The 13,269-nt window shown below is 35.8% G+C and overlaps 1 protein-coding gene across 3 annotated transcripts in view; it reads left to right on the top strand.

The window, feature by feature from the left end:
• The first annotated feature begins 2,471 nt into the window (after positions 1–2,471).
• Positions 2,472–13,269, top strand: part of LOC103421679 (aspartic proteinase A1-like) — a 22,814-nt gene continuing 12,016 nt past the window's right edge. Inside the window, exons 1-14 of one of the 3 annotated variants that reach the window (XM_029107986.2) lie at positions 2,472–2,669; positions 3,024–3,392; positions 3,511–3,571; positions 3,794–3,888; positions 3,968–4,080; positions 4,237–4,405; positions 4,517–4,556; positions 4,671–4,735; positions 4,937–5,050; positions 5,234–5,298; positions 5,404–5,560; positions 5,636–5,755; positions 6,441–6,529; positions 6,624–6,929. In XM_029107986.2, coding sequence (XP_028963819.1) covers positions 3,033–3,392; positions 3,511–3,571; positions 3,794–3,888; positions 3,968–4,080; positions 4,237–4,405; positions 4,517–4,556; positions 4,671–4,735; positions 4,937–5,050; positions 5,234–5,298; positions 5,404–5,560; positions 5,636–5,755; positions 6,441–6,529; positions 6,624–6,711 — 1,536 coding nt within the window. In that variant the 5' untranslated portion in view covers positions 2,472–2,669; positions 3,024–3,032 and the 3' untranslated portion in view covers positions 6,712–6,929. Of the gene's footprint in view, positions 2,670–3,023; positions 3,393–3,510; positions 3,572–3,793; positions 3,889–3,967; positions 4,081–4,236; positions 4,406–4,516; positions 4,557–4,670; positions 4,736–4,936; positions 5,051–5,233; positions 5,299–5,403; positions 5,561–5,635; positions 5,756–6,440; positions 6,530–6,623; positions 6,930–13,269 lie in introns of those variants that run through there. The other 2 variants (XM_070805581.1, XM_070805582.1) reach the window with 2 other exon arrangements.

The following is a 13,269-nucleotide window of genomic DNA, read 5'->3' as shown; positions in this document are numbered from 1 at the left end:
CCTGATTTTCACAGGTTTATCCTGCTGCCCTCAGATCTCCATCCATCCACATACATGTTCTTATTTTGGCTTCCACCGACTCCATCTCCGTTCCGCTCTGCAATCAATTTTAACCGCAAAGTGATGCGGTCTTCTGAGAAGGTGCATAGAGTTCCGGCGTTCTCACCGGCTCGGGTGGCAACACCACCTCCTTCTCTTTGTTGTCTGCCAGTTCTGGCAGTGTTGTTCGTGGTGATCCCATGGGCTTCTTTGGTTTCTCTTCATTTGTGGCTGCGTTTGGTGAGATGTTCTCTGTTGGAAGGCGAAATTCATCCTTTTTCCTTCTCTGAGGTGTGGGTTCCTAGCGAACGTTGGTGGTGGCGGTTCGTTATCGTCGTGGAGTGCAGTTCCTGTGCTTTTGGCGGTGTCTTTGGAAGGAAAGCTGCTAGGTTTAGCTTCTGTGTTTTGTTGTTTTGGGCTCAAAACTTTGTTTTGGGCTTTTGGGTTACTATTGAGATCCATTCTTTTGCTTGTGTGGTTATTGTATATGGGTCTCAATTTGTGTAATTAGTTGTGTTGTGTTAATAAAGTATCTTGTCCTCTTTCCAAAAAAAAAAAAAAAAAAAAAGTGGAAGTCAAGGGAAGGAGTCAACAAAACCGTCTCGGAGTTATGGGGTTAGTTTGACATGCAAGGAAAGTGAGGAAAGGTAAAGAGAGAGAGACTTTTTTGGTTTTTGTTTGTCACGTTCGGTGCTACCAACTCTTGCCATTTACCTATTTGGCAAAGCTTGTTCTTAAGCTTCACCCTATTGATGACAAGAAAATATACTGCAATCATAAAAGCAAAAATGGATTATTAGTTATACCATCTGATAGTGTATATAAAGGTTATCTCCAACCAAAGAGCTAAATATAGTCCCGTTTAGAATTATAACCCTGCAAGAAATTATTATTAAATAAATAATGTTAAGCCATACTTATATATCATCTTTAACCAAATAGGCTAAACATAGCTCTCTTAATAATTTATTAGTTTAAAGTTTATAGTTTAAATTTATTGATTAATTTAATAAAACTATCGGTGGACATTTTCAAATCTAACTGTTGAATTTGAATAAGTTATTGCATATGAGGAGTTGGCCCCCAAGAAACAGGCTAAGAGTAGGGCTACATTTGGCCAACCTGATGCCTTTTTGGCCAAATAATGGTTTGGTGGATTGCATAGAATTATAGCCCCAGCCCTCAGTTTGGAGATGATTTTTTGGCACATCAGGTCATTTTTTGGCTCTTGGGCTTTTAGCCCTCTCCATTGGAGATGGCCTAAGGTTAAAAAGACGCTTCAAGGTTAAAATTGGAGAAAAATAAAACCAACTATAAATTTATATGTTGTAAAATATAATGTGAATGTTGCACATACGAATGCATGAAGAAGAAAATCAACATGCAACCAAAAAGTGGGCTTTGGTGACGACAACAATTAAAAGCTTTACGTATAAAAGTGTTAGGGAGATGAAATAGTAAAAATAAATGATGACTTTTCACTCATGCCATTATTTCCTACGGGTGCAAGGCTTTCCTATTATAAAGGGACATATGTAATGTAAAGATCGTCCCATCTTTCTATCTACCTATCTCAGCAAACAATTTGTGCCAATTTTATTCTTTCTCTTACACAAGATCAAAAGTAGAAAGTGAATACCAATCTCCCTACCTTCTCTACTTGCATTAATTATCTGATACATTTACGAAAACAAACAATGTGACACATTGCTCCAATTCCACTCCGATCTCTAGCAAATGTTCTCTGTCTCACTTTTGCCTATTTATAACTGTAGTGTTTGTATGAGACTTCAACTTTTTTGGACTTAAAAGCCACCTATAAATTATGGCAGAATATCTAAAAGAAATAAAGTGTGAGAAAATCATTCTCTGTAGTTTGGTTCATGATGCTAGAGGAATACAATCACCAATTTTATTTGGTGATTTCATAAGCTTAACTAAGCACCTCAAGAGACCGTTGAACGGTATGCACTTACATGGGAGCTTCTTTATTTGTAGGGTGTGCAGTGATATTTTTCCTATAAAGGTATTAGGTACGAAATTGTAAGTAGCAAATTCGGTACCAACTTATTATGCACCTTTTAGTATAAATATATCGTTGTACAAAAAACAAGAAAGAATTTTCCATTGTTCTTTTGCATCCCTTAAACACTACTCTCTAAGTGTGACAAAATACCGCAACTAGTTGTGCATTTCTTGTATGTGCTATAACTACCAAGCTTTAACATAAATGCTCTCGCGCACATTATTTTTCACGAGCGATGCTTTGGAGAACACCACTCCCAGCCTTGATACCATATTGGGCCGCCCCAATACTTCATCAAAGTCCAGCAGGATGCTGACTTACTATTCTGGGCCTGTTTATGGGCCTGCGGATTGTGACATCACACAAACGGCGCCACTACCTAAGTTTCAAAACTAGACTGGTAGTTGCGGCCGAAGGTTAACTGCAATTTTCGGTTGGACCGAAAGCCGGCCAATCAAAATACGACACATCACGGTATGTATTGCGCGAAGCAGCGGAACCCGACCCTCTCTTCTCTGGTTCTTTTTACGTCCTCTGGCTTGGGTTTCCTTCTTGCTTCAGTTTTCATCTGATCATTCGCAGTTCGTCGTCGTACTAAAAAAATGTAAGTAATTTAATTTAATTATAATTATAATTTAATGCATCAAAATTAAGTTTCTGATAATTTTTTTTCAGAGCTTTAAGCTTTTGAATCGTTATTTTGGTACATGTTTTGGATTGTTTTCTTCTGATGTTTGCACCTGTATTGCTGATTGAGTTCTAGGGTTACTTAAAATCTGTTTGGTTCCTGAGAAAATATCAGGAAAGGTTAAAAAAATGGAAATGGAATGCAATTTTATGTTTTTTTTAGCGATCAAAGATAGACCATGTTTATGTTTTGTTAGAGCATTTGATTTTCACTACTTGCTTTAGTTAAAAGTGATTTTTGAGCAACAAATTTGCGCACTTTTTGTTGCAGTTGTCGAAAATGGGTACTGAATTTAGAGCTGGTTTGGTCACTTCCTTTCTGTTTCTGCTTCTTTCCCATGTGGTGATTTCCACACCCAATGATGGGTTGGTCAGAATTGGACTGAAAAAGATGAAAATAGATAAAACTTGTCATCTGAGTAGAAGAAGTAATGGAACGCCGGGAGGTACGATTAGGAAGTATCATTTACGCAGTAATCTTGGGGAGTCTGAGGACACTGATATCGTTGCGTTAAAGAACTATATGGATGCTCAGTATTTTGGTGAGATTGGTATTGGAACTCCTGCTCAGAAGTTCACTGTGATATTTGACACCGGAAGTTCTAATCTTTGGGTGCCCTCAGCAAAGTGTTATTTCTCGGTATAGCTCAGAAAGTCTTTTTTTTTCTTTTTTCGTTTTTGTAATTCCTTTTGTATTAGAAATGTTTAGTCAAATGAAGTTTTCTTACAAGTTGGTTGGCTTTCAAATTGAATTGCAGATTGCTTGCTATTTACATCCCAAGTATAAGTCTAGCCAGTCAAGTACATACACTAAGAATGGTACGCTTCCATTCCCCGTTTCAATTTATTCACTTTCTTATAAGATTATGACAGTCCAATGGGAGGTGATCAACCATATGCTTAGCTTATAGCAGTTTTAAACTTAACGGGAATTTTTTTTTTTGGGGGGGGGGGGGGTGTGGGAACTGACACTCTTTAAAGATTGATATAGAGACTGATTGTATGTTTTTTTCGTAAGCCGTGTTTCATATTCCAATGTAGGCAAATCTGCGGCAATCCAGTATGGCACTGGTGCAATTTCAGGTTTCTTCAGCCAGGACCATGTCCAAGTTGGCGATCTTGTTGTCCAGGATCAGGTTTGTTTTCTTGACAGAAAGTAGATTTGGTGATGTTTGGTGTTGTGGACTTTACCTTTGCTATTTTTGTTGGTTATAGGACTTTATTGAGGCAACCAAAGAGCCTGGCATCACGTTCGTGGCTGCTAAGTTTGATGGTATTCTTGGACTTGGTTTCCAAGAGATTTCAGTTGGAGATGCTGTTCCTGTCTGGTAATTCAGTGCCACTTAGTTCGTAAAAATCCCGAATCAGTCGATTCAATTTATAAATTAAAACTAACACTCCAAATTCTGTATTTTACTTGCCTCTCCACAGTTGTAAGTCCTCGTTGCTAATCTGTTTTTACTGTACATTTGCTATTATAACAGGTATAATTTGGTCAATCAAGGTCTTGTTAAAGAACCAGTTTTCTCATTTTGGTTAAATCGCAATACTGAAGGGGAAGAAGGGGGTGAGATTGTCTTTGGTGGGGTTGATTCTAGTCATTTCAAGGGTGAGCATACATATGTTCCCGTGACTCAAAAAGGCTACTGGCAGGTTCGCTATCCAAAATCTTTTCATCTTTTGCAGATTTTTCTACTTGATATATTATTCATATTCTTTCTTTCTTTTTGTTTCATACTTGCTTTTTGTTTCTGTTATTTGCAGTTTGATATGGGTGATGTCTTAATTGGTGGTGAATCATCTGGTACTGATCCGGAACTTGTTTTTGAAACCTGATTATGTCTAGAGTAGATGCTTCCTATGGCCTCGGCCAGCTTGCTTGTTACTGTATTTGAAAGATTGCCATGTCGCTTTCCAGGATATTGTGCAAGTGGTTGTTCAGCAATTGCGGATTCAGGAACCTCCCTATTGGCTGGGCCAACGGTATGCCATGTTGATACTCTTATTTCTTAGTACTCAGTTGCCAATATATCAAGAAGCACGGCACAAGACATACAGATCCAATGCTAAGGCATATCTGTTGCTTATAGGGATCCCAGTTCACCGTGATCTTATCATGCTTATATTCACATTTAGCACTTCTGATTAATGTTATTAACTTATTTTATAATCTTGCTTTTTCAGACTGTTATAACTCAAATCAATCATGCCATCGGAGCCTCTGGTGTTGTAAGCCAGGAATGTAAGATAGTGGTTGAACAGTATGGGAAAACCATTATAGAAATGTTGGTAGCCAAGGTATATAGATTTGAGTTTTACTTAATATTTCTATTGGTGCATTTTAATGAAACTTTCCTGTTCTTTAATCATTTTAATTGATATAAGTAGATAATATTGATTGGTCAGTTTCTCTTTGGTTCTACTTGCCTTAAAATCTCCTTGCAGTAAATTGAATTTTTCTTTTACTGGCATGTTTTATAGGCACAACCCCAAAAGATCTGCTCTCAAATTGGTTTCTGTACTTTTGACGGAACTCGTGGTGTGAGGTTAGATGCAGTTCAACCTATTTTCTGAAAGTTATGATAGAAAGGATGGTGGTAATAATGAGCCAATTAGGTCATCCTGGTTTTAATGTGCCTACGTCTTTACAGCACGGGGATTGAAAGTATGGTGGATCAGAAACAAGAAAAGAAATCTGATGGCGTGCATGATGCTACATGTGTTGCTTGTGAGATGGCAGTGGTGTGGATGCAGAATAAGCTAAGGAAAAATCAGACAGAGGAGCAGATCTTGGATTATGTCAACCAGGTAACTCAACTTCTCATATCATCTCTATGTGAAACGTCCCTTGCAGCATGCTCATTTTGGCATTTGCACTTGCAGCTCTGTGAACGACTTCCCAGTCCCAGTGGAGAATCAGTTGTAGAGTGTGATGCTCTATCTTCATTGCCCAGTGTCTCATTTACCATTGGTGGTAAAGTATTTGACCTTGCTCCAGAACAGGTATGGTGTCGTGACATTACCCTAAATCTTTTCATCTCGTTTGAGCACACGAGTAAACTACTTATCAACTTTATGTACATGCCCTATTGTGAAACGATCTCCAATTTTCCGTCTTTTTTGTACTTATTCTTGAAGCTTCCTGAATCTAATTTCTGGAAATCTAGTATTACACACGAGATTGTGTATTTTTGAGTCTCTACAATCCATATAGGCCCCAAGGATGACCTAAGCAGTTTTCGTAAGCTATTTTCCAATCTAACTTCATTAACCATGAAGCAGTTATACATATAGCTAGGTTGTCAGACTTAAACTTTTACCGGTTTCTGGTTATGCTTCCGAATAGTCTTAGAATTGATTTTATGCATGCAATATGTTGTTTTTGTGGAACTGCGTTAATACACTTACGAAAGACTTATCAACTTCGAGCTGTCATAGTGAGTTCTCTGCTGGAAACTATACTGTAGTACATTTTAGTATTAGTTACTTTTCGCATACATTTATTTTTTTTCGGTACAAAGGATACGATGAATGACATTTAATTATTGCCACAGTAGATATTATGGAAGTTGATAGATTATTATCATTGTTGATAAAACCAGTCTTCGCCCTTTTTGGCCGGTATTCAATTGTTCATTTCGTGTGTTATTTATCACCTAACTAATATCTTAATGTCTGTTGGTATCAGTACGTTCTCAAAGTTGGGGAGGGAGTCGCAGCTCAATGCATCAGCGGATTCATAGCTTTAGACGTCGCACCTCCTCGTGGACCACTGTGGTATTTATCTCTTTGAACTTTTACCTTCTTTCCAGCAATGTCACACAGAAATAGTTTGCAACTAAAAACAATGGTGTATATGCATGTGATGCAGGATTTTGGGAGACGTTTTCATGGGTCGGTATCACACCGTGTTCGACTACGGAAACTTGTCAGTTGGATTTGCAGAAGCAGCAGCTTAAGACGCAGGGCTGATTCTATATTTTCTGCCTGCCTACTTTTGTATATAATCTCTACTGACATCACAAAAAGTTAGATACAATGGAAGTTGTTTATGTGATGGATGATGGACACGATCCTTGGATAATCTTGCATCTGTGAATAAATCAAGACAAGATTTGCTAATTTCTGTACAAGAAAACTTGGTATTGCAATATATACTTGGGGTTGAAATTGACAATTTCGTTTTCTTTAATTTTTTTGCAATACCTAAATTTTATCAAGTGTCCGTTTACCCGAAAGAAAAAAAAAAAAAAAAAAAATTTATCGGATGTCCATGTTTCACACGGGGTGGCCTAAGAGTTGGGAACGAATTTTTGATCCGTATTATAAACGGCACTTCTTAGGTTCGATTCATGATGTTGGTGAATCACACGATAATGGCTAATGAGAATTGAAATGTCTCTATAAGTCTTTTCGGCTTATAAAAAAAATTAAATTGTTGTGGCGAAATCACCGGTTTTTATTAAAGAAAAAAAACTTTTGTCAAGCGTCACAATGACTCCAATGTGACATGAGTCATCTTCAGGCTTCAACCAATATTTGTACACGTGGCTAATTGCAAAACCATTTTATGAAAAGCTGATATCGTTTGTTTGAATTTTGAGCTCACAGATCAAGCAAAAAAAACCTTAGGAAACTTTAACGAAAAACTCTTAATATTGTTCATTTTAACGAAAAATCACATTTTTACAGTAAAAAAATCAATCCTGGTATTATTCACTGTACCCTTTATTTTGTCATTTTCGTTAAAACTCAAAGTTTTCAAATTATCTTCATTAGTTTTTCTAAAAACGTTTCCTTCCTCCACCTTCGATGTTGTTGCTGGTGGTATTCCAGCCCAAAATTGTGTGATTCACTTTGAAATATTACTAGCATATAACTCTACGTGATCGATTTGAAATATTGTCAATGTAGGTCTTAAGTGTATGCAAGTTTTTTTCTAGGAATCACGCTTGCATGCAGTAGCAGTGTTAATGATATACGTGGATAAAAATCATATGCAATTTTATCAATACTACGTTGATAGTTTTTCAAATCAATCAAACACTATTATATAAGAAAATCAAAATATTTAAGTGTCACATGATACTGCTCAATTGACTTGAGATACCGTCACATGATATTTTGAGTTTTACCTACAAATCACAATTATATGTTCTAGAAGCGTTAACGATATGATATCGCTTTCAATTTGGACTCGCCTAAGTACGTGGTTGAAGCAGAAAGAGACCCGATATTGGAAAGCACTTTTAGTCCTCAAAGTCTCTAACTAACAAACTACAAAGTGACATATAAACAAACTTGTTACGTGTGCCGAGTCATTTATGATTTCCATCTGTCCCATCACCCACACAGACAGATAGAACGAAAGCATTTCCTATAACGGCACGTCCAAGCAAGCAAATCCACTATCCATCTTTACTCATTGAAATGCCGGCTACAACAAACCCTAGCTATCATGCTTAACCAAAGCAAACCTTCAGTTAAATTTTCCAACAACCCTAACAACTCACAACATTGTAAAACTCAAATAATTTTAGATGAAGCACAAATTAGGTCAAGGTAAACTGATACCATGACTCGTAATCGAGATCTTGGCATTCTGGAATTGATAAAGACATCGACGTCCATGACTTGGCCTGAGGACTGAGGACTGATGGTGCTCTGAACAAATATGATGTCGTCATAACAGATGATTGTGAATTGAAATTCCTAAATTTTGGAACTTTGGGTATGGCATTACCCCCAAAATACTGATTAGCTCCATGCCATTTGCATGATTAGCTGCGTTTTTGTTACTTCAGCTCACCGGCCTCATGCTTTGCGTTTAAAACGAGCTAAGATAAGTGGGGCTGCGAACTTTATAAGCAAATATTTTTAGGGCAAATAATGGTACAAATCAAGTAGGACCAATGCAGCTCATAGGGTTTCAAGTTTTTGTTTCATCTTATTGCCAAATCAAAAGTGCAAAGCCTTTAATTCAGTACACCCTTTAATTGTTAGAAAAGCTAGCAAAGATGGCGAGCTCACACTCACAATCTTACATGAAACGGGGTAATTGTTAAGAGTATGAGTCTCACATTAGGGAAAGAATGAACTTTGCATGTGCTGATTATAAGTAATTGGACTGCTACTTATATTGTCAATTGATTTTATGGTGAAACCTCAACTTCTTTTATGGTTGCAAAGCAGATTGTCTCACATGTGAAGTCTAACGAGACGTGTTCCATGTCACCCGATTTGTGTTGTCCATATGTTAAACTTGAACATTCGTCACTCGTGAGGGGACGTGTTAAGAGTGCAAGTCCCACATTAAGAAAATAATGAACCTTGCATGTGCTTATAAGTAATTGAACTTCCCTTCATATAACCAATTTATTTTATAGCAAAACTCATATTCCTTGGGTAATCGTTATCATAATGTCTTAGTCTAATAATATGATAATGGTTATCATAATGTCTTAATGTAATAATGTAATAATATGAGAGTATTTGCAAGTTTCTCTTGACATTGTACTGTGCTATTGCACTGAAACACCATACATCCGAACTGCTTTATGCAAGTTGCTCTACAAAGTCACAACTATATAGTTTAATTTACAAGAAAAAGCATTCTGCAATTTGTTTATCCTCTGCCGCAAGGGAGATATAAGCCACCTATCATTAGTGTGCCGAGGACCACAGCCCACACCAACAACTCTTCTTTTTTGTACTTTTCATTTCAATTGCATCAAAGGCACGTAAACCTTGTCACTTCCACATATACAACACACATAAAACGTGCCCTTTAATAACCCTCAACACCTACGTGTTCCATTCCCTATGGTTCATTTTTAGCCTCCAATTGCACGAGTAACGAGTACTGAATGATGAGTTTTTCTTTCATTGAAAATGAACTAGAATCATATACGAAAATGTTATATTGTCATTGCTTCGTTGATTGGAAATTTGTGTCACACATTAGTTAATTCAATATCGAATTCAAATTATATTGTTCATATTCTTAGTCATGTTATAGTTTGAATCCAACTCTGAATATGTACAGCATATTTAGTCAACTCATGTTTAATTATGTAATTTAGTTTTAGCGAGTTTGTCATAATATTGTTCAACATTTGGTTGTGAATCTGTAACACACATTAGTTTAACACATTCTTAGTAATGTTGTTTAGTTTCAATCTACAACGTAAGTATTTTTCTTACAACATAACACTGGTAAGGAAACATTACTCTGGTTGTATATAAACATGACTTATGTATAGTTATCTTACAAGCCACGCATAAAATTTGAGAATTGTTGGTGGGGATACTCACTCTTGGTCCAACTAACTAAACAAGTTTTGGACAGAAATTAGATATTTAGATGGTGGTTAAGTATGTGTGTGAGTGAGACAACAAATAGAAGATTTTTAATTAGGTTTTTGTTGCCATTTTACTTTTATACTCCCAAAACAACTAACCTCACCTGCTTATTTACTGTGGATATTGTTTAGTCAATTGGGACTCACTTTGTTTTCCCCCTTCTTTTGCTTCTGAATTGATTCCTCTCTTTAACTCTTTTGCAAGTTCAAACCACCACCCCACTTTCTAGCTTTTATTGGTCCACCAAGTTTATCTACCATCTTGTGTTTTATTAATTAAAAGGTCGATCAAATATACTATATAATTTAATTTAATTTAACCACCGCAAGGTGGCTTAGTGGTTAGTGATGAATTTCAGGCTCGTATTTCACACAGTTCATCTTGAATTTAATTCCTAGCGCTAGTGAATCATACGATGGTAGTCATGGGAAGGCTGAAATGTCTCTATGAGTTTTTCCGACCTTCGAAAGGCTAGACTGCTTTGGCGAAACCACCAATTGGCCCCACTTTTAAAGAGAAAAACAAAAAAAATATAATACAATTTATAGATATTCATATATACATATTGAAAAATGCTAGGGAAATCATATTTTGTAGATCACACATGATGTGATTGCTAATGGTTGGATACCTTCTTTAATGATTTAAAAAATAAATATATATATATAAAAATAAAATAAAAAAAAATACCATCAGTGTACATCACACGATCTACAAAAATAATTTAAGAAGATCATATATCTAACATCACACATTCATATTTTTTTGGTTGGCATAATAATGTAGTGTGTACGTACGGTGGAAGTTAGAGATCGAAGGACGTTTAATATTTCAATTAATTTTAAAAAAAAAAGTTTAAGAGTAGATGAATTCACATGAGGTGTTTTTTTTGGTAAATGAAACATGAGGTTTGAGAAACAAATCGTAGCACATGCATTAATTAACCCTTCTATATGCTACGTGTGGTTTATTAGTGATTAATATAATTTAATGGTTTCATTCCCTTCATTATTTAATTATAATTAATGGTATGTACCTTCTAATTTACTACCAAGATTATTCTTTTAGTGCCTTGAATGACACTTTTCGTCTATGAATATAACTTCCTTTTATTATTGTTCTTTCTAGAAAGCATGAAAGTGCTTTATTTAGCATGGTAGAAATCATGTTCACACTCATGTCATGGTAGTTTCTTTTGTGGTGTGTAAGTTACATTTGTGAATCATCGTCTTTCCTCTTGGTGTGCCGAGTACACGGCACAGTAGATCAAGATTAATAACACAATTAATTGGAAATTTTAAAAAAATAAAAAATTTCATCCACTTGACTATTTTAGGGGTGATGCTATCCACATATCTATTTTTACCTCTCACACATCCCTTGTTAACTTTTACTCTTTAATTTTCTTCAATTTATTCAATTTATTCAATTCAACTATCAAAATTCGAAAAAGATGTATAGAAGATAAAAATGTTGAGTGACGGCATATCATCAATCATGATAATCCATCGACAAAGGGTCAATGCAACTTTAGATGGGGTATGTCAAACATCTGAAAAATAACTAGTGTCACAAAATTACAATATAAATTTGTGGCGAAAAATTAAGAGACATGTTAAGGAGGCTCTCTTAAAAGTGGAATTCTTTATGAATTATTTGTCATCTCATGTTTTGGAACAATGTTTTAGAACATCATTCATAGATGATCCTTGCAAAAACTTCGACAAATCCAAAACCATTAAGAAATTCATTTGTAGTGAAGAAAGTTGATAAATACGACTCTACAAAGAAATCTTAAACTCATCTTAATCCAACAGTCATATGGTTTCAAACTTGAGTGATTTTTGGTGGACATGCTCTTTGAGAAAAGAAAGATCTAAAAGATATACGGTTCGAATCGTTGAAATACATTACGAAGTGGATTGCACACAAAAAATGTCAAAAGTTATGTAAAAAAAGTAGTATCACATATCCATCCCTATATATTTTTTTTTAGTTAGTGAAGACAATTTAGACAAATTAGACAAATACATAGAATCTGAAGGCATTGTTTTAGATCAGGTAAGGCACATTCTTTGAATTTTGGATGTGCCAGTGATGACTATACAAATTTCAACAAAATATGGGGGTCAAGCATTATAATCTTAAGTCAATCAAATTATGTAGCTTCAATTGAGGAAAAATTTGGGTTATTGATTCCTTAACAGAAAAATTACGAATATTGCCTTTGCACAAATTCCACTAATCCAAGATATCTCGTTCTAAGCTGTGAATCTGTTTAATCGTGGCCAAAGGTAGGATACAATTCCCAACTAGCCATTTTCGAGTATGAAAGAGTAGACAACCATGGTTCACCACTAATTATTCATTTAAAAAAAAAAATCCAAGGTACCAAAAATCATTTTAAAAAGAAAAAGATTATGCAATGGTGGTAGAGTAAAAATTGGTCAATGCCCACATACAAAAAATAATTATTATCTTGTCTTAACCCTCCTTTTAATTATACCAAATTGGCATATTCCTTTTCTCAACAAAAGAAAGACTTCAAATTTGACAAAACTTGTATGTAGAGTGGCAAACCACATGCTTAAATTCAACGATATACCAAAACTAAAAATTGAGAAAGTGAGACTAAAATTCAACCCTGTTTTGGTGGTTCAACGCACCCCCTAACACCTTACCCAATTTTAATTTCACACATCCTTCCAAATTACAGAATCCCATCCCATTAGCATTATCCAATCCAAGCTAACTCTATCCAACCTCTCCCATCTCTTGCACCAAACCAAAACCAAATGTCTACCCCAATTTTCTGGTTCGCAGTTCCACGAGAGAAAGTTTTCAATGTGTTGGGAGCACAGCCAGCATACCAAGTATTATAATATAAGTGGTTTGATACTTGAAAAAAAAATTCTAACCATTTATATTATAACACATAGTGTACTGGACCGTATTTCCGACGTATTGAAAAATTTCTCGCAGTTGCACACTCTTAAACCCCATTGTTGACATGTGTCGGCATCTTGTTTTGCCAAATCACACCCGTATAGGAGACCAATGCCGTCAACCCCATCCAAATTTCGACACGTGGCCGACTTAAGTTAAGGGAATTGTCAACCCTAATGGCGGTAGAGAGAGTGAGAGAGAGACCCAAC

This window comes from Malus domestica, chromosome 09, assembly GCF_042453785.1.
Source record: "Malus domestica chromosome 09, GDT2T_hap1".
NCBI classification, from domain to species: domain Eukaryota; kingdom Viridiplantae; phylum Streptophyta; class Magnoliopsida; order Rosales; family Rosaceae; genus Malus; species Malus domestica.
Note: the sequence above shows the minus strand (reverse complement) of the source record. Positions and strands in the feature narration are given on the sequence as shown.